At 49.7% G+C, this 26,929-nt stretch overlaps 1 protein-coding gene across 2 annotated transcripts in view; it reads right to left on the bottom strand.

The window, feature by feature from the left end:
• EFCAB6 (EF-hand calcium binding domain 6) overlaps window positions 1-26,929 on the bottom strand; it is a 225,564-nt gene that overhangs the window by 46,647 nt on the left and 151,988 nt on the right. For both annotated transcript variants that reach the window (XM_081061342.1, XM_081061341.1), the window contains exons 21-24: window positions 23,301-23,397; window positions 18,412-18,530; window positions 7,161-7,355; window positions 2,641-2,796 (exon numbers count right to left, since the gene is read on the bottom strand). In XM_081061342.1, coding sequence (XP_080917468.1) covers window positions 2,641-2,796; window positions 7,161-7,355; window positions 18,412-18,530; window positions 23,301-23,397 — 567 coding nt within the window. The remainder of the gene's footprint in view (window positions 1-2,640; window positions 2,797-7,160; window positions 7,356-18,411; window positions 18,531-23,300; window positions 23,398-26,929) is intronic.

The following is a 26,929-nucleotide window of genomic DNA, read 5'->3' as shown; positions in this document are numbered from 1 at the left end:
CAAAATGCCTGCTAACTTGACCCAACTTTAATTAAGCTTGTCTCCTTCCCACAGACCCCCAGAGTTTGACCCACCCTCACCCTGAGCCAGTGTCAGAATGTGGAGCAGCCCCACCTTAATGGCCCTTCCTGAGACTCTGACCACAACTGTCTGATCACACTACTTACTCACACATCTCATTCCCCCATACTCAGTTCTTTCTAGCTTTTTAAATTCTGCCTAAACTTTGAGATGCTTATAGATTTCCTGGTCAGAGTACTCTCCCTATTGCAACAATTCCCCTTCCCCTATAACAACAGCCCTCCCCTCCCTACTGCAATAAAGTCTTTTCAAATAAAGCCTCTCTTGACTAAGTCTGGATTTGTCTTTATTTGACGAGGTAAAATAAAGGGAAATAGTTCAAGAAAAACAAAAAGGAAATTAAAAACTTCAGGAAACAACCTACCCAATAAAATCACAATATAAATATGAAGCGACTTAATAATAACAATAGATTACAATGGAAAGAGTTGAAAAACATAGATTTTATTTAAGGAGGAATTCCTAGGAAAACCCAAAGGAAACAGAAGGGACAGAAACAAGGATGCTGGAGGAAATCAACAGCTACAGTAACATTAAACACAGCCAAACTCCCATCCAAACTAAAGGCATGAGAACCAGACTCAGAGATGACACATATTTTGGAATTACCAGACAGGAAATTTAAATGAACTATGTGAAAAACTCTAACAGAAAATGTAGACAGCATGCAAGGACAAATGGATAATGTAACTAGAGAGATGGAAACTCTTAAGAAAGTGTCAAAAAGAAGTGCTGGAAATAAAAAGCAGTGTAATGACAGTAAAGAATGCCTCTGATGGATTCACCAGTAGGCCGGACATAGTAAAGGAGAAAAACCACTGAGCTTGGAGTATGTCAATAAAAACTTCCCAAATTGAAACGCAAAGAGAAAAATGAATGGAAAACAAAGAAACAACAAAACAAAACAGAATACCCAAAAACTGTGGGACATTTTCAAAAAGTGTAATAGCTGCATAATTGGAATACCAGAGGAGAAAAAAAGAGAAAGGAGGGGGAAAAATTGAAGTAATAACGGCCAATAATTTTCCAAAATTAATGGTAGTCACAAAGCACAAATCTAGGTAGCTCAGAGAACACCAAGCAGGGTAAGTACCAAAGAGTCAACAACTATGCATACCATATTCAAACTGTAGAAAGCTGAAGACAAAAAAATCTTGAAAGAAGCCAGAAGGGGGAGGGACCTTATCTACAGAGGTACGAACGTAAGAATTACACAGTATTTCTCATCAGAAATCATGCAAGCAAGAAAAGAGTGGACTAAAATATTTAAAGTGTTGAATGTAAGAAAATCACCAACCAAGAATTCTATATCCAGCAAAATTATCCTTCAGAAGTGAAGGAGAAATAAAGACTATCTCAGACACACAAAAACTGAGGGAATTCATCGTCAGCTGCCCTGCCCTGCAAGAAATGCTAAAAGACATTCTTCAGAGAGAAGGAAAGTCATAGAGGTCAGAAACTTGGATCGCCATAAAGAAAGGAAGAGCATCGGAGAAGGGATAAATGAAGGAAAAATAACATCTTGTATTTTTCTAACTCTTAGTTGATCTAATGGATAATTGTCCAACGTAACACCAGCAATACCTTGGGTGACTACAGCACGTGGGTAAGTGCAGCGAATGACAGCAGTGCTACCAGGGACAGCAGAAGGCTGTGGACTGCTCCGTTCTAAGACCCCTGCACCACCCATGAAGTGACACTGTTATCTGAAACTGGACTTAGGCTAATTGTTAGTGTATATGGCAAATTCTAAAGCAACCACTAAAAGAAGGAGATTTACCAGTGGGGTTGAGTTAGGGGTTTAATTCGTGATAACAATTACGTGGAAACTAAGCAAACAGAAAAAGAAGAGAAATATTAACTACAGGGCAAACAAAATACTATACGAGAAAGGGAAAGTGATCACCTCGTCACAATAATATAAACCCTGAATATTGATTTACCCAAAATTGAGATGCAGCAATGTGGGGAGACTGCAGAGATGTTTGTGTGTGTTTCCATGGGGTGGTAGAGGCTTGAGGGGGTCAGCTGGTATGTGTGGGGTGAAAAAAAGTTAAATCCGCATCTTCCTGGTAGGAAGTCAACAGACACAGCCTAACAGTAAAAAATTCAAGAAGCAGTTCTGTAACATGTCACTTAGGAATACGGATATGTTCGTATGTTACAAAGACATCCGTTACAAGTATGGGAAATTGTTGACTCGGGGGATGGGACATGAGGAGAGAGACAGGGCAAAGGGGCTGTTTTTAATAAACTTTGTCGAGCTGTCTGAGTCCTGCCAAAGTGTATGAATAACTTGGGGAAAATGAAAACTAAAGTTAAAAGGGATGACTATGCTGCTGAGATACACCAGGGAAAATCACGCAGTTGTCAGGTTGCTTCCTCTTTTTGCTTTGGGTTAGCTCAGCCTCGTTATAATGCAGCCCGGGCAAAGGAAGAGGGGGAGGGAGGTTGTTTGGACGTCGAAAGGCTCTTTGGGTGGACAGAGGAGAAGAAATGAAAGCAATGCGCCAGCTCACACTGAGTGCTGTGAGGAACAGTCAACTCCGCAAAGCTGACCTGTCTAGAAGCTCCGTCAGCTCCTCGTCCTTCAGTCGACAGCCGCAGTCCTGCAGCACTTTCTGCATATTGCATATGGAGATGACGCCATTTTGGGATTTATCCAGTTTGGTGAGCGCTTCGCTGATGTCTTGATAATGGTCCTTAAGCTTATCCCTGAAAGAGAATACGTTTCAGACCACACCCTTAAATCAGGAAAACAATTTCTTTCAAGCAAGCATTTCATGATCATTCTAATGTGGTGATTTGATGGCTCATCTAAGAACTGATGTTAAAGATGTCTTGCAGCCTTGGTGTAACATTGACATGAAAATGTATTCTGGGGGAGAAAATTATAAACCTGTATCATTATCATTTTATTATTATCAGTAACAAAACTACATTAGAGAAATTACAGCCTTGTCTTTTTACTAGAATTGGTACTTTAAGAATGGGACCAAGAAAGAAAAAAACTGCAGTGATATTACAGACATGTGAAAAATACACCTTGATTCTCTCCAAGAAGACTCACGAAGTATCTTTTACGGGCCTGCAGCCACTCTTGGTGTCAGGATACATCCAGTGAGTCGAACCAGCCCCATTAGAACTTACATTCCCACAGGACAGGGCCAACCCTAAACAGAAGGCATCCGTGCCCTGCACAGGGGTTAGTGGGTGAGCAGCGAACGGGATGGGGCTGGCCCACCGTGGAAGGAGGCTGCACTTCCAGCAGGGAGGTGCAGATAGGTGTCACTAGGAAGGTGACAGGTGGGCAAGACTGGGAGGTGAAGGAGTCAGTGGGGGGTCCAGGGACAGCCAGTGCTAAGGCCTGCAGGGGCGCAGGAGGAGGGCAGAGGGGCTCAGTCCTGTCAGCGCTGCAGGGGGGCGGCAGGAGGGGACCAGGGACCCTCACTTTTAATCTGGAACTTTGCTAAGACACAGCCGCCATCTGTGCACGGCACTGGCAAATCAGGAACTTCCTCACGTGCCCTCTCCCATTCATTCTTCTCACCAACCCTGCAGGGGTGCTGGGTGGTGATCACCCCCACTGCAGAGACGAGGAATAAGATAGCACCCAGCCCGGGGTGGAGTCAGGGCCTCCAGGCTTTGCCCTTGTAGGGACACAATGTCCCCTTAGCTCCCGCTTGAGGGTGATTTTCTTGTAGAACGTGTTCAAGTTTCTATGATTCCATTTTTCAGGAAAATTCTTCCCTGACAAAGTAGTTACTGTTAAGGTACTAAGGGAGTGTGGACATCTTTAAGAATGGGCAATCTTGCACTTGACCTATGGTGGACTGATTATAAATTCCATAACCTTGAGTGATCTCAGTCTCTAAAAAAGCTCTTGCTATCACACTGAGGGACCAATGTGCTTGTCTGACAGGCTCAGACTGTGGGGTTTCTACTCAGGGAAAAGAATCTGCTAGAAACTGTAAGCAGGGGACGTGCTGGTGATTGTCTGCCACCTCAGACATGTATTTGTGCAGAAGGCAGTTTCTTGAGCATGCCTGGAAAAAAATCATCCATAGGAACAGAAAAGTCCGAAGTCCAGAAGAGGAGATGTTGAGTGGGAATATTCGGGGAGGGACAGGGGCGCAATGACTTTGAAGCTACAGGGTCCCCTGCTTCCCCGCACTCCAGTGGGGGAGCTGCCTGACATCTGATACCAGGGGCACCGACCCTCCCTGAATGGATACCAACAGCAGTGACATTCTGGCTTCCCTTACAGGTGTGTGCTGAATTCAGTCCCGTGTCACAAAATGATTATCCATCATCGCAACTATTATATTGCACTTAGTCCTTCAAAACGAAAGCAAATGAAGGTATAAAAAAATCAAAACGTTTTTGGCGATCCAGGTTATTAGACCATTGAGGCATTCAGCATTTCTGGGACTGGTTTCCCTTGCAGAGGAAATGAGGGCTGAGAGCACAGGCCATGCCACATTGCCAGACAGAACCGGTGAGAGCCGATGCTCAGCGACAGGCTGCTGTTCTGGGTCCCTGTCCCGGTCCTGGTTTGGACAATGAGACAGAAGCCTGAAGAGGCCACTGTCACGGCCAGTGGGATGGCCACAGAGCCCCTCCCACACAGCCTGGCCTGTTGGCACGGCCGGAACTGCTGGTTTCACTCCTCCACCTCTCAGTTTGCATTTCAGAACAGGCCGTGCTTACATGGCTCATTCCCGTTGGCTGCACTGATTCTGAATCTTCAACTCAGGCTCGGGCAAAAAGAGCAAGGTGTGGAAAATAAGTTCAAAAGGAAGACTTTCTTAATTTTAAAAATATATTTAGGGTACGTCAAAACAAAATCAATTCCCTTAGGTTTAAGAGGCAAAAATATACCATTTTGGGTCACTTTCATCGAACGCCCATCTATCAATCTTATCAGAGTTTCAGTAGCAATGAGGAGGTAAAAACTCCTGGCAACAATGAATCTTACAGATTATCTGGAAGACCCACTGTGGAGACAAAGCCCCAAAAAGCAGTTTCCAGGATCTCGGCCTCACATAGAAAGGTGCTGGCTCGGGTAGTAAATGGCCATCAACTGTGATCAGATGGCCATCAGCTGTAGCTAGTTGGCCGTCAGCTGTAACCCATAAGCCATTGGCCACTAATATAACTGCTGTGGCTACGCTAGCAGAAAGAATGGGGGCTAGCAAGAAGATGGTGGCTGGCAAGCGCGGACTGCTGTTAGGACGGCAGGATGAAGATTATGTAGATACTGCTTCCTGTGTCTCCAGCCCAGCCGCCATGGAGAATATGGTGGTCTGACTCCCCTACTTATGGCTCCGTGGGTGTTCCTTTTTGGCCTCACCGTGTCCTGCATTCTTGTGTGGGGAGAGGGATCAGAGACCCTGCTGGACGCCCCACACGACACCCACTGACACCGAAGTTTAAAAGCGGGCCATTCTGAAGGGCAGAGTTTCTTGGCCATTCTATAATTTGATGTCTTTGAGAAAACAGAAGTCAGTCACGCATTTGTACGAAATCAGGATTATGTTTAGTAAGAGAGTAAGATTGTGGCAGAGGACGGCGTGCGTGCGAGTCAGTTCACTGAGCTTGGTGATGAGAAATGTATTGTCCGGTGGCACGTTGTTGTCTCAGCTACGGAACCACACTCACACAATAAGTAGAAACACAGAAGAGAAAGAATGTGCCATGTGGGTGCCAAAGATGGGGGCTTCCTCTCAGTCTCATTACTCACACGTGGCAGGAGAGAAGAGAAGGGAAGACACGAGTGGGTGATGAGGCCAGCCCAGTCTGATAAAGATAAATTCCATTTCTTGCATAAGTTTTATGGCATATTTGATTTATACCAATCTTACGCATATTTTTAGTTTAAAATTCACAAAGTCAATTCTCTTTATAACTCAGTAAGTTAGACATAATTCAGGGGCATTTCAGCCATTACATTTCATCCCTCTGTCCTTGGGGTTCTTACTTCCTTTGGGAGGATTCTAGCAAGTCATTCACTCATTTGAGGTGACAGAGAGGGGACAGAGAGCTGAAGTGACAGACGAAAGACAGACACACAGTTAAGAGCCATGAGGAGCAGCGCTGTGGAGCTGGCAGCAGAGTCCCCGGCCTGGGCAGAGCTGACGGGTAATTACCAGGGACTGAAACTGACGAAGAAAACCTGTCCTTTGCTTTATGGTCACGTGAAAAATGTGGCAAAATTGTCTCCTAGGTTATCAGTTTTTAAGATAGGACGTTGGTAGCTAGTTTTAAACTTTGAAAATAATCATGCACAGTCCCACCCTCCAAATATAACACGTTACCCTTGGCACAGCACCTTTTGGTCCTTATGGACAGGCACACACGTCTGATATAGTTCCAACCACGGTATACAGACGGTTTGAAATGTCATTTCCAATTAGCCTTTTATCACAACGTGTCCCACAGCCTCATGATGATACTTTAGGAGGTATATACTGTTTCACGTTCTTTGGGGCCACACTTTCCAAGCCAGTGAAGTCACAGGACTGGCAGGGGGCCCTTTTGTTGAGGACTCACAGCAAGTCAGGCCTTCCCACTGCTGTGATGGCTCTTCTGCATTATGTCTTTGGGGTAAAGTCCCCAAAATAAAAGCACTGAGTTAAAGAATATGTCTGTTCATCTATCCATCCACCCACCCATCCATCATCCATCCATCTATCCAACAAATATTCAAGGATGCCGATCAGGTATCAGGCACTGGGTACAGACAGGCACGTCTTTATGAAACTCCATTCTAGTTGGGCCAGAGATGGGCCAGCAATATGCAGTAAACACCTAAAAGGGACAATTCTCCAGGGCAACCTACAAAATATGAATGGCACAAGGGTCTGTGTGACCAGGTAAGGTGGGGTAGGCTTATAGCTCTTGAACTCCTGTAGAGTTCTGTGACCTAGCACTGATTTCTAGACTCTCCAGCAGTGAACGAGTCTTACAATTTCACGATGCCTTCACCAGCACTGGAGATGCCGCTTGCAAACAACATGGTTACGGGGTGACTGTGGAACACACAGCCAGCTCCTGGCCCCAGGGGCGGGCCAGCTCACCTGGCTGGCACAGCCTTCTCTGTGCTCTGCTGCAGCTCTCTGATCTCCTCTTGCACCTGCTGTGGCTTTGTGAAGTGACCCATGAAGTTGAAATAATCCTCTGTATAGGGCCGATGAATGTCCACTGAATAGTGAATCCCCAGCTTCTGTAAAAAGTCTTGGTAAGTTATGCGCCCTCTTCCCTCGGTGTCATACCTTTAAAGACAAACAAAACTCTCATCAGGAGCTGCCAAGCTGTGTTGGTGCTCAGGGTTGTGACGAGATCTGGGAGGGCTCCCCTCGCTCCTTACCACGCAGCGTACTCTGCAGACCAGCAGCGCCGGCTCACCTGGCGTCACAGGTGCAGAGCCTCGGGCCTCAGCCCAGACCTGATGTGAGCCTGCATTTAACAAGGTCCCCAGGCAGTTCATGGCATGTTGAAGTTTGAAACCCACTGCCCAAATCCACGAAAGCTCACCTCATGTAAGAGGGTCTCAGGCCACCCCAGGGGCTGGCAACCAAATTCGCTCACCTGACATTGTGATACAAACACATTTGTGACCATAGAAAATTTAGATCAACGCTTTCATTCATTCAATAGTTTTGTATTGATCGCCTACATGTAAAGGAACTATTAAGGTTTAGAAGAAAAGCCGTCAAAGAGCATGTTCAATCTTAAAACTCAAATAAATGAATGCTACTTGATTCAAATTTCTCTTTGAAGACATGCCAATTACATACGAGAGAGGCTAGTAAGGAAAACAAGATAAGAATTAGGCTATGTACCTTTTATGTCATTTTCTATTACTGAGGTTTTTCTGAATTATAATTCAATATTTAAAAAGGCATAATGGAGCGTTTCTTATCTCCCAACATTATTCAAGTAGAACAGAATTACACTTCAATAAAAAGAATTTTAAGCAAATTGCCAATTTTCTTTAAAAAAGAAAGCACTTATTTTTACGGAAAGATCTTGGTCTTCATTTAATCGATAAAAATGGCGACTGTAGATGTGATTTTTCCCAGATGAACTCAGAGTTCCAAGGACCAAGACTATATTTAAAGGGTGGTGCGGGCATAGGCGTCGGCAGGCTGTGGTGTGGACGGTTGTCTGAGCGTAAGGAGGGCGGCTTCCTTTATGGAGCAGACAGGGTCTGCAGAACCCACGGTCCCCTTTGTGTTCGTTTTATTTGGGTAACAGTGAAGAAAACCTCTTCATTTACCAGACTGACCTTCCTGTCCTCAAGGGGTGGGGTGGCGGGTAGAGGACGAACAAAGGGGTAAGAAGTTTGGACAAATGTCTCGTGCCCTTGTGCTAACACCTGCCGGGGACCCCAGGAGTTGGACCCATCCATCCTTCCCCAAGGCCCAGCGGCCTTTCCCCCGGGGGCCTACAGAGCCTGAGGCCTCTCGCTCTCGCTCTCCCCACCCACAGGCTGCCGCTTCCCTCTGCCCTGCGACTCCCGCCCTCCTATCAGCACCCAGACCTGCTTCATCATGGACTCCTCCTTAGGCGGGAAGCAGATGCCGCGACCCTGACAGGCAGTAGGGGAGAACTCCAGGCTCCGGCCAGGCCCTGCCCCACTCGGGGGCTCAGTTTCCTCATTGGGGACCACTGACCACAGCGCGAGACCTCACATCTCGGCTCCGCACCCTGCACAGCTCTAAGTGTTGTTTAGGAAACCCTCGAAGACCTTTCCAGGCACCTGTTATTGGCACGACCTTAGTACGTGCACCCTCAAAAGGACCATTCTACCTTTATTCAATGAATTTTGTTTCTAAAACGAAACAAGGTGACACACCCACAAAAGGAGGCCTGTGGGGTCTCTGAACCCCGGGCTTGTCCTGTGGCTCCAGCAGAGTCCTGCTGTCCCAGCACAAGGGGCCAGCGCCTCCACCAAATGGCTTTCCCCGCTGCTGGTGGTAAGGCGATGGCTGCAGAAAGGGGAGTCTGCTTTGCGTCAACGTACCAAGGAAGGGAAAGGCTGCCGTTTTGCCAACTTCTAGGGTGAGCCAGGGTTGTACATCTCTCTCTGAACTGCACGAAGCCCGTGCCCAGCCTTGGACCACCAGGCTGAGGTAGTCATGCAATTCTGGCCAAGACACCCCCGAACAATGCCCAGGGCTCTCCATCCCTACAGGAAGGTTCCTGAGAGAATGGTGCACAGACCCCTCCCCTGACAAATGACCCCTGGGTAGCCTTTCGGAACCTCCCCCTCCTCCTCAGTCAAAAGTACTGCACGCCCACCTTCCTCTGGGCTCTTCCGGCCTGGGGAGCTCTGATGAGAAGTGCACGGAGGGGCTGCGCCCGGGCTCAGCACACAGGGAGTGCATGCTGGGGTTCACTGCTGCTGTTTGCCGCCTCAGTGTTCAGGCACACCCTGCTCCTGCCTCCAGCTCCACGTCTGCTCTCCCTGAGAGACGGCAGGTTTCTCAAGGAGAAGCCATGCCTTATTTATTGTTCCGGACAAACTCACATGCCCAGCGACACGCCCTGCAAAGCTTCGCGACCAGTGCGTGTCTGCAGAGCTTATGAATGTGAAGGACGCGTGTCCCTAAGGAGGGACTGCCATCCTAGCGTGTTATGCTCAGGAGATACCAACAACAAACTTGAAATCAAGACACTTGAACTGAATGAAGAGACACTTGTTAATTACTTCATTAATACAGATCATAAACATTCTATTCTCATTGCCAAGGAGCAGAAGACGATTGGACAACTGCAACGAAAATATTGTTATGAATATGAATAATAACAGAGTTAATTCAGCTTACATAACCTCACCCTGCATCCTATCATCCTTTGTGTAACATTAACAAAAATTCAACTTGCTTCTACAGGTTGAATTTTAAAATGGTTCGGCAACAGATGTGCCAGGAAAAATGTGCACATAAACAGAGGACCCATCAAAATTTGCATTTGCATATGGCGATGGCCAATAATTTGATATAATCAGGCTACTCTGCCCATTTATTGCATATACAGCAACACCGCTGTCCATGTGATGTGACTATGTTCACGTTGCTTGCATTGCTGAAGAAGTCTTAGCACCCGGGCTCGGTTTAAGCACTTGATTCTTACAGCAGGGACGGAAGCACCTTCTGACACTACTGACCCAGACGCAGAGGATCTGGGGTAACCCCACCGATGGCCCAGGCCCAGCAGCGGAGGTAGACGTGGCACCTCGTGCAGCTTGGGCCGTGAGTTCTCTCGGTGAGGATGGTCTGACGCCTCAAACAGCTGCAAAGTGCCCAAGCGCCAGAGGTGGCCATGCCCAGCAGGCACACACAGCAAGCCCTGGTGTCATCACAGACGGGTAGACCCCATCTGCTCCAGTCCCCAGCCGGCGCCACCATCCCTTGCCTAAGCTCCGCAGTAGACAGTGGTCTAGCCTTGGATAAAGCCACGCCAGACGGGACACCCACTCCTTCAAAGGCTGCCGTTCCAGGCAACTTCAGTCGCTAACGCGTTCTCTGTGCTGCGCTAGGACCTGACCACCAGTCGTCTCCAAGCGACGCCTCCTTCCTACGAAGTCTTTTATCACTTCCCACTCACTCTCTCTTCTGAGCCAGACCCTGTTCATTCGACCCTTTCAAATCCTTTTCCGTCTCGAGGCTCAGGGGTTCCTGCGGGCGGCCCCAGGAGGTCTTTCTAAGCACTGCCATGGCTGAGCCGACAGAGGAGACGTAGCTTCTTGTTTATGTCAGGTCCTAAGTCTTCTTCACATGAGCGGCTGCACATGACACGGGGACTTTTCATCGCCTTTTCTCTTTATTCTAATAGACACCTTACCTACCATGTCAAGGAGCGTACATAAATCGGGCATTATCTCCACAACATTCTAGCAGGTCCACTTGATTAGCTGGTTTTCACAACTAATAATCAAAACCGATGTTTCTGAGACTGCTGCTTTCTGACTTGAGGCTTCTGTGCAGTTTCATGATCCGCTGCCTTCATAGTTATTCAGCAAAATTTGTTTTAGATCCAAAATAGTTGAAGTCCAGCTGATGGAACGAGGCTCCTGAAGGTATGCAGAACGCTGGGGCCCTACGGGCCGTGGGCGGCGAGCCCGTGGGACACCTTGGTCCTGGGGTCCCCGTCCCGACAGGCTCATAGCTCTTCCGACATGAGCTGCAGCCTTCCTCTGCCATCCCTGGGCCTCTGTGCTCACGGACATGCCCTTCCCCCACGCCTGGCTAATGGCTGCTTATTAAAAGTCAACTCAGGCTTCATATCTGCTGGGGTCCCTCCCTGAGCACCCATGTGGCTCCCACAGCCATGGCCACACTGGCACGCTGCTGCTGTCACCATATTTGTGTGTTTGTCTTCCCTGCTGAGATGTGAACAACCTGAGAGTGGGTGGCTGCCTTCATCTCTGGAACCAGAGAATCCAGCACAGGGCCTGCAACTTAGAAAGCTTCCCCCCAAAACCCTGCTTAATGATTGTTCCAATGAATGACTGAAGGAAGGAAGGAAGGAATGCACTTCCGGCCTGTAATTTATTCCTAGCAATCTCTCCAGAACCAAAGTAAATGTATTGCTCCTGGAAGCTCAGTCTTCAGGACTCTAGTCTGGCTTCCGTTAGCAGGTTTCCTTTCACAGGGGCCTCCTTCAGCCCTGAACATCTGGTTCCTTCAATCCTTGGGAAGCCAGCCAGCCTGTGACACTGACCACTCACTTAGCATCTGCGCGTTCCCCACGCTGTCCTGCCCTGTGCAGGCCGCCCGGCCACTGAGCAGCCCTGGACAAGGGGTCTCAGGCAGAAGTGTGTCACTATCCGGACGGTAGCCCGCCAAAGCCCATGTGTGACCCTGCTGCTCTGGACACCCCCACTTCACTGGGGGCCCCCTGCGGAGATCCCCAATCACCACTCCACTTGGAAGAAAATTATTTGGAAGAGCCACTAGACATGCAGCAGACTTTGGGTGAATAAGAAATAAAACATTGATGTGCTTAAGCCACTGAGATTTGGGGGTTAATCCACTGATTTACTTCCACAACAAACGAGACCCTCCAGACTAAACCGAAGCCCTGAAACAGTGCACTTCACAGGTGCTTAATAAATGGTGAGTGGAAAATGGACGCTGAACAGTTTTACTTGTCCATATTCTGCCTGATTTTCTAATTTCATGTTTTCAAAAGAGCAGAATGTTATTTTCCTCTCTGCTTGCACCTACCCGATTTTGGGGGGTTTCCTTTTCTGGTAATGGACTTGGACCCGCCTGGACCCCTTGAGCTGGCAGAGTGTCTCGCTGGCCCCAGCAGCTCCCGCCTTCGCCGTGGTCCCTATTCACTCCACCTGGCACAATCCCATGGGAGAGTGGCCCTCTCGTACGGGCAACTGGAGGGGGCTCCTGGTGATGCCTCCTTGGGTACAGGTCCTGCCTGCGTGCCCAGTGCCACTGTAACTATCAGCAAACATTGAGAGGAACAGGCCAGGAGGGTCATGGGGGCGACTCGAGTGGCATTGCTGATACGCATAGAAAAAACACACCACCACGTCACCACTGTCCATCATCTCTGCCGACTGGGCCACGGCTGCTTTGTCGGTGGTGTTGTTCCCTTTATGCTTTTTTGGATTTTCTGAGTCTTCTAAAATGAATGGGCATTATTAATGTTACAAGCAGAAAATAATTTCAAATCTATATGGTCTTTTTGCTCTAATTCTTATGCCTCTGCATGCCAGGTTGTCTGCACACATTTGGTCCCCAGAACCATCCCGTTTGATAGACGACTGAAGCCCAGAGAAGGTAAGTCACTGGCCCCCGGCCACACAGCTCAGCCCCGGGCGCCATGGGACAGGGTGCAGGTCCTGCTCAGAGAATGGCTACCTGGGGAGCTTCCCGAGTTCTGTGCACGAGTCCTCAGGTGAATCCAAGAGCGTCCGATGTCCTCCTCACACAGCCTCTCCTTCCAGGCTGCTAAAAGCTAACTTCGCTTCCTCTATCTCCGCACACCCGTCATTTCCTTTCTAGTCCTCCTAGCACCGAGGAAAGCACACCCCCTCCTCTCCCTTGGACCACCGAGACAGCCCCTGCTTTACCTTCGCGCCGCCTGCCCTGTCTGCTGCAACTCATCCTCCTCCCTGTGGCCAGAGTGAACTTTCTAGAACATGGGCCTGCCTAGGTCTTTCCCTACTGAACACCTGGCCCGTGGGATCAGGTTCCTACCTTGTTCTGCCCCTCAGGACGCGGTTCAGCTGATGGGCGACGCCCTGTCCAGTGAGTCCATGGCTGCCTGTATCCCGGCCCCCCAGGTGCCCTGCTCCAGAAGGGGACAGTAATCACGTGGCTCCCATCTTTTGGCAAGTCTCCTGAGCTATCCACCGCTGCTCTGGGTCTGCCCGGTCAGAAGGCAGGGCTGTTTGCAGGGGCACTCCTATGGGGGCTGTGGCTCCAGCTGAAGTTCTAGCAGATTCTGAGACATCATCAGGGGTGGACGAAACCCCCTGTTCTCCCAGAAACACCATTTCCCATTTGTCCTCCTGTCCTAGGGAGGGGGCAGCTTCCTGACCTCAGGGTGACCGACCCCTGCTCTGCTCTTCCAGCCCGGCCTCCTGGCCTCAGTAATAATACCACATTCCCTCTTCAGACCCCGTCCCGTCCCACAATCCTCTGTAATCAGTCACATTTACCCCACTTGGCCGTAAATACTAGAGTGGTTTCTGTATTCCCGCTTGGACGCTAGTGGATATACAGTGGAACCTCGGTTTTTGAACGCTATCCGTTCCGGAAGACCATACAAGTTCTGAAACGTTGGAAAACAGCCGAGAGCTAGGCCTCAGGATCTTGCACTCAGCGGAATCCGCCTGACACGTTAGACTTCCAAGGCATGTTCGAAAACCGAAGCATTTACTTCTGGGCTTACGGCGTTCGTAAACCGAAATGTTCGTCAATGGAGACGTTCGAAAATCGAGGTACCACTGTACTCCTGGAGTTTCCTCTCTCAAATGCTCCCTTCCCTTTCCCCTTGAAGGTAATTCCACATGTGGCAGATGCCATTATGCATTCTCCCATCTCTCTTTCTTTTCCCCCAGGACACACACCTAGACTGCTTCTCCCAGCCTTCCCCGGAGGTGGGCACAGCCATGTGAAGGCATTCTGACCAGCAGAATGGGGGCAAAGTGACAACCACGTTCCCAGACCTGGTCCCGACAAAGCTGACCTCTGTGTTCTTTCCCCGTCTCGGCTGGTATACACAGAAGGTCAGGGGAGGGTGGCACTCCTGGTCCCGGAGGGATCTTGGCCAGAGACTGTGACGTAGGTCAGGTACTGCAGTCGCCTGCCCTGACTCGCACACGCTCACAGTCACTCAGCTGCAAAGTCACCTGAAGTCTCTGAAGCCTTCGTCAAGCCCCCCAGGGACAACGGCGCCTAACTTACAAGTATTTCTCTTCTAAGACCACATGCACATCTTAAGGGGATGAGCTCTTTATTATTTACTCATCTCCATCATCCCCGGCCCAGCAAAGAACCACACAAACAGGTGTTTCATAGGTATTTGCTGAATGAAGAAATGAGAAGAAGGTTTGTTAAATTTATCAGGTGCCAGCATTTTATACGCATTAATTAACCAAACCTCCCAGCATTCTTAGGTGATAGAGGTAATTAGCCCCATTTTGCAGATGAGCAGAATGACACACAGAGACGTTAAGTAACTTGATAGAGGCCACACAGCTAAGGGGCAAACAGTTTCAACACAGGTTAGACATTTGGACACTTAATAATGTAATAAAGACATGAAGAAACTTTGGCCAAAAGCAACCATGAGTGTCTGCCTCCCACGAAAATGGAAATTCTCTCCATCCGCCTGCAGGAAGAAGGCTGAGCGCATTTATTCTCCACACGGGAGCCCTCACAGGGACACTTGGCTCCTCTACCTCTCGTTCCCACGGGCCGCACCCAGCGCTGGGGCTGTCCTGTCCCACCCTGATGGAGACGGCAGTCTCCCAGCACCCACCCCCACCCAGGCCCTTCCCAGAACTGCGTCCTGCTCGTCTTCCTATCACAGTGCCTCTCAGATATCACTGTTCCCGTAGGCCTAGTTAATAAGGCCCCAAACAAGGATTTCGGTGAGGTGATCAGCCACAGTCTCCCGTCTCTCCTGGGAGCCTCCCTGGATGTCCCCTGGATCAGGGAGTCCTCCTTCTGCATCCTGACGCCTTGGAACTATTTCCACACTACTCCTGCCATGACTGCTGCCCAGTCCCCGATGGCCCGGCACTCCTGCCTTTGTCTCCCATCCTGCCCGACCTGCCTCCCCCTCTGCATTTATCACGGTTGATGCTGCACCCCAGTATTGGGGTGAATGCTTCCTGCCCCTGGCAGTACCCTGAGAACCACCCAGTCATCTTTGCATCGTCCAAAAGGTCCACGTAGTGGGAGGCCCGTACATTTGCTCACTGTACCCCAATCTTTTGGCTACTCAGGTGCACCTATTTATTTAATCTATTGGAAAAGAAAATGGATGAGGAGACGAAACTGGCCCCATGCTAGAAGTGATCTAAAAAATATAAGGATTTTGTAAGAGCTTCAAGTTGCTTTTCTAAATTAGACACAAAACAACCCACCTAATTCGAAACTCGGCCAACATTTCATTCAGCCCTTGTCACGCAGGGGACCCTGCTCGCTGCACCATTCGTCGTGCAGGGTCTCAGCTCCCGCTCCCCGCCCAAGAACGCAGGACACGGTAAGGCCAAAAAGGAACACCCACGGAGCCATAAGTAGGGGAGTCAAACCAATATATTCTCGCTGGCGGCTGGGCTGGAGACACAGGAAGCAGGATCTACATAATCTGCCTAACAGCAGTCCGCGCTTGCCAGCCACCATCTTCTCGCTAGCCCCCATTCCTTTCCCTGCTAGCGTAGCCACAGCCGTTATATTAGTGGCCAATGGCCTACGGGTTACAGCTGACGGCCAACTAGCCACAGCTGCTGGCATCTGATCACAGTTGATGGCCATTTACTACCCGAGCCAGCACCTTTCTATGTGAGGCCGAGAGCCTGGAAACTGTTTTTTGGGGTTTTGTCCCCACACTCCACCCCTACAGGGTCTCGCCTCACAATCTACGCGACAAGCGTCTTCTGCGAGGGGCCCCTGTGCGAGGAGCCTGGAGGTGAATGCAATATCCCGGACACAGCCAGGCTCTCTGAGCACAGCCAGGGTTTCTCAGGGTACCACCAGTACTTCTGGGCACAGCCAGACATCCTGGGCTTCTTAGGGTACCACCTGTCTCCCCGGGCACAGCCAGGGTTTCTCAGGGGACCACCACAGTACTTCTGGTCACAGCCAGACTTCCTGGGATTCTTAGGGTACCACCTGTCTCCCCGGGCACAGCCAGAGTTTCTCAGGGCACTGCCACTCTCTCTGGACACAGCCAGACTTCCTGGACACAGCCAGGGCCTCAGGGCACTGCCACTCTCTCTGGGCACAGCCAGACTTCCTGGACACAGCCAGGGCCTCTCAGGGCACTGCCACTCTCTGGACACAGCCAGACTTCCTGGACACAGCCAGGGCCTCAGGGCACTGCCACTCTCTCTGGACACAGCCAGACTTCCTGGACACAGCCAGGGCTCTCAGGGCACTGCCACTCTCTCTCTGTGCCTCTCGGGGTACTGTGCTGGAACAACAGCGGCTCACATCAAGGTACTTACATATTATCAATGGCGGCCAGTCAAGACACAAAAGCAAACATCAACCAGTCCCACTACATGATGGTATGTTCCCAAACAGTCAAGCGTCCATTAAATTAGGGATAGAAGGCAATTCCCCATAGTCCATAGTCATTCGCCAGGGCTGTCCTGGGGGTGAGGGATAACCTTGACCTCACCCTCATCTCCCACGGAGGACTCAGCAAGCATTTCCTCCTGGGACTAAAAGTCCTGCATCCGGGCTGCCTCAACAAGCAGTTCCCAGCCCACAGGGCGGCAACAACCTTCGCTTTCTCCGCTTTCTCCGCTTTCTCCGGCCTCTGCTGGTTGGGGAACCATCCACGTCTTTCCACCCCTCCACGGGGATCGAGCTCTCCGGCAGCTGCTCCTCCTGGTCTTCCTCAGACTGAGCTTTCATACGCACAAACTGCTCCACTGCCCTTCGGAAAGCTTTGGCCAGCACCGTATCCTGCCGACTACGCCAAGTGTCACGCGGGGAACCCTGCTCGCTGCACCATTCGTCGTGCAGGGTCTCAGCTCCCGCTCCCCGCCCAAGAACGCAGGACACGGTAAGGCCAAAAAGGAACACCCACGGAGCCATAAGTAGGGGAGTCAAACCAATATATTCTCGCTGGCGGCTGGGCTGGAGACACAGGAAGCAGGATCTACATAATCTGCCTAACAGCAGTCCGCGCTTGCCAGCCACCATCTTCTCGCTAGCCCCCATTCCTTTCCCTGCTAGCGTAGCCACAGCCGTTATATTAGTGGCCAATGGCCTACGGGTTACAGCTGACGGCCAACTAGCCACAGCTGCTGGCATCTGATCACAGTTGATGGCCATTTACTACCCGAGCCAGCACCTTTCTATGTGAGGCCGAGAGCCTGGAAACTGTTTTTTGGGGTTTTGTCCCCACAGCCCTCCACTTGGAAACGATGAAAAGCTACAAAAGGACAGGAACTGCTTCACGAGCTTGCCCCGGAGAGGACACACACTATTAGCACGATATTCCTGGGGGATGCAAGTGGCAACTAACACGTCGTGGAGAAGGGGAATGCTGCAACTGGGGCCAGATTCAAAAACAGACATGTCTAAAACACAGTTTGCAAAATGTAACCAACAGACGATATTATTTGTAATTTATGAGACCCTCGGGAAACCACTCCAAGTTGTCAAAAGTTTGGTTATTTTCTTCCAACAAATTACTTATGTGTAAGATGGTTGGCCAACATTGATTTTCATCTGTAGGCAATGGGGAGAGCCTGTTTATTTTCTGCTGAGCGATATTAGAGTTCAGCCTTTGGGGAGTGACTCAGTTCTCTAAAGCGATGAAAGTCCAGGCTTGGACTCCCTGTTCCTTGGCAATGAACCCCCTCCGGTCTAACCTTGGTGGTCAGTGCTGCCCCGGGTTCTCCACGTCTCTGAAGACCAGCCTGTTCCCCAAGGCTGCTTTCCAGGGTGAACAGGAACAAGGACCCAGGGCATAGGACAGATGCAGCCAAGAAAACACCATTCTCAGCCCCCATTTTACCCTCTAGGAGTGATGAAAGGTTGGTGCTGAATTTGCAGCAAGAAACCCAAGACTGTCAAAAAGGAAAAGAGCCAATCTTCAGATACCACTCACCTGGTCCAAAGCTTTTCAAATTCTCGTGGTGTGAGGGGAATATCGAAACCATACAGCGCATTCTTTATATCCCGCCGTCGGAGAATGCCGTTGCCCTCATTATCCGTTTCTATAAAGTTCTACAAAATTAGGAGATGGTGTTTAGTGACGTATAAGACGTGTTTATGGAGGTACCAAGGATTTTCGACTGTTAACATCTGGAATAATCTAAGACAGCGTCCTCACGGTTTACCTGCTTACTTACTTTTATATCTAAGTTCCAGATACGCTTACCATCCCTCTAAAGGTGACAGTGAGCAAACACACGAATTCTACATGGATGGGGCTTGTTTCTGGGCAATGGGTGGTCTCAGGTGTGTGACCTGGATTCCTCTCCTGACCGACAGTTTTGCCTCAAAAACTGTTAGAAACAAAGGACTGCCGGAGCCTGGGAAATAAGACAACACTGCTCAAGGTCATCTCAGTGACGCAGAGTCATCCCTCCAGCTGTGACAGGGGAAATGAGGGACATGAGACGCCAGCTGAGGGACGCGACAAGACGATGTGGTGCCGTTTTAATGTCCCTGAGGGGTACAGAGGGCGTCTGGGGGTCTGTCAGGCACTACAGAGGACAAAGCCTGGAAGGTCAGGTAACATGGCACTCAGCACTGTCTCATCTGTCCAGGCAACGGCTCACTCGACCCTCATTATAGCACCGACATGGAGGTGCAACGGGCATGTCAGCCACGTCCTCAGCACGCAATCTACTTAGTGGTGAAAGAGTGAGACACTCTGCAGAGCTCAGGAACAAGACAGGACTATTTCTATCGCCCGCTTGTCATCGCTGTACTGGAGGGCAATGCAGTCAAGCCAGAGAAAGGAATGAAAGGTGTAACAATAGGACAGGAAAAAGCACCACGGTTGTTATTCATAGATGGCTTGATTGCATATCTGGGAATACCAAGAATCCACACATTAAGTATTATGATAAGAGAATTGAGCAGGAAATGTGGATTCCCTATTGTGGGGACAAAGCTCCAGAAAAAAGTTTCCAGGCTCTCAGCTTCACATAGAAAGGTGCTGGCTCAGGTAGTAAATGGCCATCAACTGTGATCAGATGGCCATCAGCTGTGGCTAGTTGGCCGTCAGCTGTAACCAGTGAGCCATTGGCCACGAATATAACTGCTGTGGCTACGCTAGCAGAAAATGGGAGCTAGCAAGAAGATGGTGGCTGATTCTGCAAGCGGCGGAGTGTGGATTGCGGATTGCAGAGAGGCGGATTGCAGCTAGCAAATGGAGAGTCAGTCGGTTGGCAGAAAAGCGGACAGCAGGTCGCACGTCGTGTGAATCCAGCCTCCAGCGAGACTATAGTGGTATGACTTCCCTATCTATGGCTCTGTGGCTGTTCCTTTTTGACCTCACCATATCCTGTGTTCTTATGTGGGGAGCAGGACAGGAGGCCCCGCAGGCCGCCCTGCATGACACCTATCAATAGGCAAAATCATCCACCTGTTTATACATCAGACACAGAAAATGAATTTTTAAAAATGACATTTACGATGGCATCAAAAATAGAAATTCCTAGGAATAAATCTTACAAATGACTACAAGACTTCTGCACAGAAAAGTCTGAAACTCTGCTGGAAGACACCACAAAAGTCCCAATGAATGGAAATGCACTGTGTTCATGAACTGGAAGATTCCAAATAGTCAAGATGTCATTTCCTTCCAAACGTCCTACCACATCTCTTTGTTTCTTCGTGGAGCTTGACAAACTGTTTCGGAAACTCATGGAGGACAAGTAAGTAAGCTAAGCAAGATGTATTACAAAGTTACGGTGACTGTAAAGATGCAATATCAGTGGCATGACAGACAAACTGACCAACGGAACAGGATGAGGAGCCAGGGGCCGGCGGGCCTTGGAGCAGTGGTGATGCTGCAGCCCGGGGAGAAGGGTGGACCTTCCAGGGCACCGTCCTAGGACAGCTGGAGCTCCAGCTGGAGTTGGAGACTGGCTCACGACACAAGAAACATCGGGACCTGAATGTGGAAGGTGACACCATAATTATAGCTCCTCAAAGAGAATGTAAGGTATCTTCTGACTTCAGGGTACAATTTCCTAAATAAGACCTACCGGACATGTTAATAAATTTGATCACATTAAAAAAAAAAGAACTTCTATTTCAAAAGATATCATTTAAAAAGGGTGCAGACAGAACACAAGCTGGGCAAAGATACTTGCAGCACCTAACACTTACCCAAAGACGAGTAGCCAAACCATAGCAAGAGTTCCTACTGACCAAAGAGAAAGAAACAGACAGCCCAGTGTGAAACCTGTAAAACGCCTCAAGCAGGCACTTCACAGGAAAGGAGACCTGACGGATGAATAAACAAACAAAATGACGCCCAATCTCATTAGCAACTAACAAATGCTAATTAAAGCTGCAGTGAGACACTGTTGCACATACACCAGACAGGAAACAGTTGAAAAGCCTGATAGCATCAGGTGCTGCAACGGTACAGGTGACCGGCTGTGACAGAAGCCCTCTGGCCCACAAGGCCAAAAACATTTCCTGTCTGGTCCTCGACAGAAAAAGTATGCCGCCTCTTGGTCTGAGTATTGACAACATTCATCTGGAGGGTGGTTAACACAGTGGGGTGTACTTTGGGACACGTGGGGACTACTTAAACCTATACCTATACATTAAAATACCTATGTAAATATTATTCTTACATTCTACTGTAGAGTCACAACTTTAAAAACTTAAATTGAGCTTGAAAAAATTAGGTGTGGAGGATTTGGAAGTGCCTTTCAGTGCTGGCAGCACATAACACAACAATGTGAATGTATCTACCAGCACGGAACGGCTGAAACACAAATGGTTAAGGTGGTAAATTTCATGTTACGAGCAGCTATCTCATCACCAGGTGGTACATCGTGGATACCGCTAATCTTATCGTAGTCTCTGTAGGTTTAGAATTCAGAACTAATTTCTTCAGTAGTTTACTGAAAATACACCAAGGGAGTGACAGAGGTATCCGGTATAATAATAATAAAATGTGCAGGGTCATGTGGTCCTGTGGGGTCCCAGGGAGGTGTGGGGTCCGTGAGGGGACAAGTGTGGTGCATGGGCTGGATTCTGCACAAAGTGGCTCCTTCCCTCCCTCCTCCACACACCCCTACAGACCCGCTGATTCTCCTCCCTCTGGAACCCTTCGTGTCTCCACCCCTCCCCACACTCCCACCAGGCTCGTTTCTAAAAAAGAGGGAGGTTTCCATTGGACAGACCTGAGGCTGCTGGTTTAATAGCACAGCGCTTGGGACCCCCTGCCTCCTCTACACAGAGTCTGGGGTTCCACAGAACATAAAGGGTAAAGATGGTCGTGAGAGGCAGTGGGAATAAGGTGTGGAGAGGCAAGTATGGAGGACGCCCTCCAAGGAGTGAGGGTCCACGTGCAGGACCACCCGACCCGCGAGGACGGGTGAGGGCAGGGAAGGGAGGAGGCCAGGCAGGCGTCACGCAGCCAGGGGAGGAAGCGTTTCAAGGAGGGTGGACTTTAGGCAGAAACGAGACCTCCACACACAGCTCTCTGTCTCTCTCTAAGAGCCCAGCCTGTTCACCTTCCCCACAGTGTCCATCTGCTTTATTAATCATCTGCCTTTGCTCGGTGACTGTCACCTCCCCTGGCCTGGGAGCAATGTGAGGCGGGAGCAGAGTGACCGTGGTACAAACGCATGTGCCGTCAATACGTGATCAGTAAATCCAAGTGGGGCCGGATGAAGCTGGAAACAGCCCTGGAAGAGGCCCTCGGGCATCCCTGGGTCCACAGAGAGCAGCACCATGGAGAGCAGTGGGTCTGTGGAGCCAGACCGCAGGGAGGGGACTGCTCCTGTGAGGGGCCAGCTGAGAGGGGAGGCAGGCGGGGGAGAAGGCTGCTCTTTCTTTACTAGGTCAGAGCTGAGTGAGCTTGAAGGCCAGAGAAGCTGGGAGAAAGGGTGGGGAAGATGATGGCAAACAGCGTGTCCCGTCCTCGCCCACCGGCATGCACTGCCTTGGTCACGTTTGGCAGCCTGGAGCCTGCCCTGCACTCCTCGGCCTAGAGACTGCTCTGGAAGCCCGGCCTGATTTGTCGGCCGAGACCAGCACAGTCGACCATAGAGAACAAAGAGCTGGGGAGAGGCAGCCCAGGAGCCAACAGGACTTAAGACAGAACCTCACACTGGGGCCAGGCCGAGACAGAGCAAACCCAGAAAGGAAAGGACCATGTGAAACCAAGTGGAGAGCTTCTTCATGATAATGTGCAAATACTTCCATGACACAGCGTGAAAATACTTCCTAGCAGGGATTACTGTGTTCCATCATGAGGTGGAGATCCCACATCTTAGGTTCAAGAGGCACCCGGTCTTGCACATTCTGATCTGCTGTCCTGCAGGTACGGCGGTCATTGTTGCATCGTCACTGATACACTGTTTCCCACTGCGACACCAGAATCAGAAGTCACACACCTGCACACGGAGGGCACTTGTCTCCAGAATGTGCTTTCTGCTATCTTGGCAAGACAGGAGGAAATACCTCCTGGAAATGCATGTATGTAACTGTGTAAAAATAAGTACGACGTCATCTTACGCTTTTAAGTTTTCAATTCATGTCAAACCTGAGATAAAGCCGGGAATTTCTGCCCATGGAACTCCTAGTACAATCACAATTTTTCATAAGTCATTTGACCTTGAATGTGAGGATTTATTTTGAAAAAGTATTTTAAGAATAAAAGGAGTCACCAAATTGGGTTTACAAGGTTGTTTTCCCGTCTCAGCGACTGGATCTAACCATAAACAGCTTGACTTCCCAGGAACCTTGGAATATTGAAACAGATTTCCTTTCCTTTGCAGGAAAGAATCACTTGCTTACCTTAGACAAGTCTGACCATCTGGTTTTTGCTTTGGTAACAAGATACTGATGAGCCTGTTCGCAAGCTAGTTCTGAATCCGTGATCTTTTGTTTTGATCTTAAAGAAAACAAATAAATTAAATAAATAACTGTTTAAATATAATAGACTCCTCAATCTCCCAAGGGGGTCCCCTACACCTATTGCTTCAAAGATACCGTTAAAGTCCGTTATTTTACATCTGGTTTAACTTAATTCTTAAAATAAAGTCTTATCGCTCCAACTGCATGGTGGGGAAGTCTTTAAATTTTCTAAGTCCTGTTTATTTTCAGATAAATGCTGTTCAACTTTTTCTGCAGGGTCACAAAACAAAAAGGGCTCATTTCTTCTCAGAAGGAGAAAAACATAATATTACGTTAAGTGTCTTCGGAAGAAAACAACTAAGAAAGTTTCATTTCTGCATTTACAAGTTGGAGTGACAAGCGGACTAAACGAAACAGGTCAGGAGCGATGGGGGGACTTGGCTGACAGATTTCTCAGTCTCGGCTACTGTTCAAAGGCTAGGTTTGAAGGAGGAAAGTGATCAAAATTCTGTTTATTTACACACAGGACTATGGGCACTGAAGACATTTAAAATAAGAACCTGTGCTCACCGCCATGGCTAGGCCACAGCGAGGTGCAGTGAAGACTATGGCTGAAGGAATTTGCGGTGCCCTGGATTCCTCTGTTCACTAAAACACATTAGGGGAGTGTGAAAACTTGTAAAACCTTTGAGCCCTGCTTCTCTGTAGCTGCCTTGCTCCCAGGGGGCATCTGTGACTCCATTTTCGGGAGCCCAGGCTTCCCCATGCTCAGCTGTGTACCTCCAACATTTTCCCTTGGAGACTACAGCACTTGAGACAGTCTTCCAGCAAAACCAAAGGACTGTACACGTCCCTGTGGTCCCTGAAATGGGACCACATTTGCGCGCATGCTCAGAAGCCACACTCTTCACAGGCTTGCTGGACGATTAGTGCATCTTGCCTGAGGGTGAATGAGAGGGACTCGAGGGACTCCTGGCCAAGGCCCCATATAGACCCTCGTGTGAATTTCTCCTCAGGGGACCTGGGAAAACCAGGGTGGGGACAGCAAACAAGTCCCACGTTTCCCTTTTCAAAAAGGCAACGAGCACGCTGCCAGTTGAGAAAATGTAGGGGATCTGTGTGCTCCACACCACGGAGGCCAAAGGTTTGTGTTGTCCTCAGAGAGGTGCTGCTGAGAATACGGCCTGGCGCGTGTGACACAGGGGCTGGAGCACTGAGTGCGTTTCTAGGGAGATGACGGCCACCACGAACGCCTGCGAACGCCTGCCATGAGCAGCGGGGGCCAGGAACTCGCCACACGGTGCTGACGTTACCTCGCCACCTCGCAGAAGAGGAGGCCGTGGGGAAGAGAGGTTAAATAGTTGCCAAAACTGCACAGGCGGGGACCGGCGTCCTGGCATTCCAAGTCAGGTCTCCCTACGCCCGCGGCCAGGCTCTCCCACTGCCATTCCCTTTTTTATCGAGGACTCAGCTTCGGCACCCCGTTTAACTTCACTCTTCATAGAAGGGCTCCATGAGAGCCCCTGTTTCGTAGAGGTCAGGGCCACCTCTTGTTTGCACTGTGCTGAGGGTCCCCTTACCACTTAGCATGTCTATTGTAGGTCAACATGAGGAGGACCAGGCACTGTGCGAGGTCCGGGGAAGTGAAGCCTGCGGCTCCTGCCTACAAGAGGGGCTCTCCTGGAATATTCCACTATGGTCACACATTTTAAAAGCACACAGCAAGCCAGCCACAGCAACTGGAATCAAAATTAAGCAGTAATAATTGCAATTCCTGTGGCTTCTCCTTTAAATACAGCCTAAGAAATCCCTCTAGTCTCTGACAGCTATCCTGGAGCACCCCTCAAATTCCTGGGTGACCGACAGTGCCCAGCACCCATTGGTCACCAGGTTCCTGGCGACCATCGTCACCCCAGAAACCCACACTGTGCTGTTGACCCATGTATCACATAGAAAGCGTCTTTCTCATTCAAAGCAGTATTTCTTTGGTGAATTACATAAAAGCTGACTCCCATGGTTTGGCACACAAAAACTGAGGACCAGCTGAGATGAGGAAGGATCTTCTCCCTGTTCCCATGTCACTGCTGAAATGGACCAAATGAGCACTCGCCCAGCCTCGTTCTGTCTCCTGGCAGATGCCCACTTGTGGGGTACACAGGAAAGCTGGCTGGCACCGCTCCCGTTAGGGAGGTCCCCCCCAGTCTGTATATTCACCAGTTTCTTCTATAATGTACGGCCAAATCCAAGGGTCTTCGCTTACTTTTTGGTTGCACGTGACACTGTGAACCACCTCTCTCCTCTCTAGTTGCCTCTTTAAATGACACCGTGAGCTGGACATGTCCACCCGGCCTCGTCCCCGTGTGTCCTCAGCCCTAGGGGATGCTCCTGCCCTGCTGGCTCCCCCCGCCCTTGACCTTCTCTCTCCTTCCACCCGAAGTGTATTTACTCTTCTGAGAGGCCACTCCTCCTGACGGCCCCACTACCACCCACGTCCAGACCACACTAATACTATAACCCCACCTGCTTTTCCGTTCCATCTCCCAACTGCCTACCGGACTTCACAGAATCATGGAATTTCCCGGCTGGGAAGGGATCCAAAGGCCAGCCAGCCTGTCTAACCCTCTATCACCGCTTTACACTCAAGGCTTTGGAAGCCTGGCGGGATCATGCTGCATTTTCACAAGTGTTGCCTGAAAGGACTGTTGGGCCTAAGGGTGCACGTCCCCCGCCTCCACCTTCAGGCTCCTCCCACATCCCACCTGCACCCACAGGGCTCACCTGGACGTCCCAAAAGTGCTCACAAGGAGAACCTGGGCAGCATGTTCTCTTTCTGTCCAAAGCCAACACCACAAACTGACCTCACCATCTAAGCACATATCCAAACAGCCCCCAGCAGCCCAATCTCTCTCTTCTAGGCCATAAGGTTTGATTATTTTCTTAGTGACCCACGCTCAAACCAGGGACTCCTACTGATTTTCCCATCCATTTCTCCTTTACCCCACGTCATATACTTGTCTCTTCTAGAGAGATCAGGAGGTTTCCCTGTGGCCTTTGCCAGAAGTTACTTATTTCCTGTCCTGTTGCCTGGCTCTTTCAATCCTGACAATCAATCAGATGGAGGCTTCCTATGAGCCAGCCTGTAAGTCACAAATACATACACGCTTGTGTGATGAGTGGCTCTGGGTCCTGCAGACCCTGGGATGAGCAGTGTGGCCAGAGCCCATGTCCCCAAGGAGCTCGCACTGTGGTGGCAGGAAGCTTACAGCAAACACTGGGAGAATGAGTGAATCTGGTCACTTCAGACACTGTGTGTGACCGAGAATGATGGGCAGGAGGGGACACTTCAGCTAAGACGGCCAGAGAGTGGCTCTGTGCGGCGTGATGAGGGGACAGCTGTGTGACATCGGGGAGCAGCAGTGTAGGCAGGGCAGGAGTCCTGAGATGCTTCCAGTCCCAGGTAAGAAGGAGACACACTCACTCATTCTCTCCCACTGATTCCAACTGAAAACTAGACAGAACACAAAAGCTAACGCTCTGAGGACACTGAAAAGGAAATACCAGGCGACTGA

This window comes from Rhinolophus hipposideros (genome assembly GCF_964194185.1).
Source record: "Rhinolophus hipposideros genome assembly, chromosome: 9".
Classification (NCBI taxonomy): Eukaryota; Metazoa; Chordata; class Mammalia; order Chiroptera; family Rhinolophidae; genus Rhinolophus; species Rhinolophus hipposideros.
The sequence above is the reverse complement of the archived record's forward strand: the minus strand, read 5'-3'. Positions and strand labels throughout refer to the sequence as shown.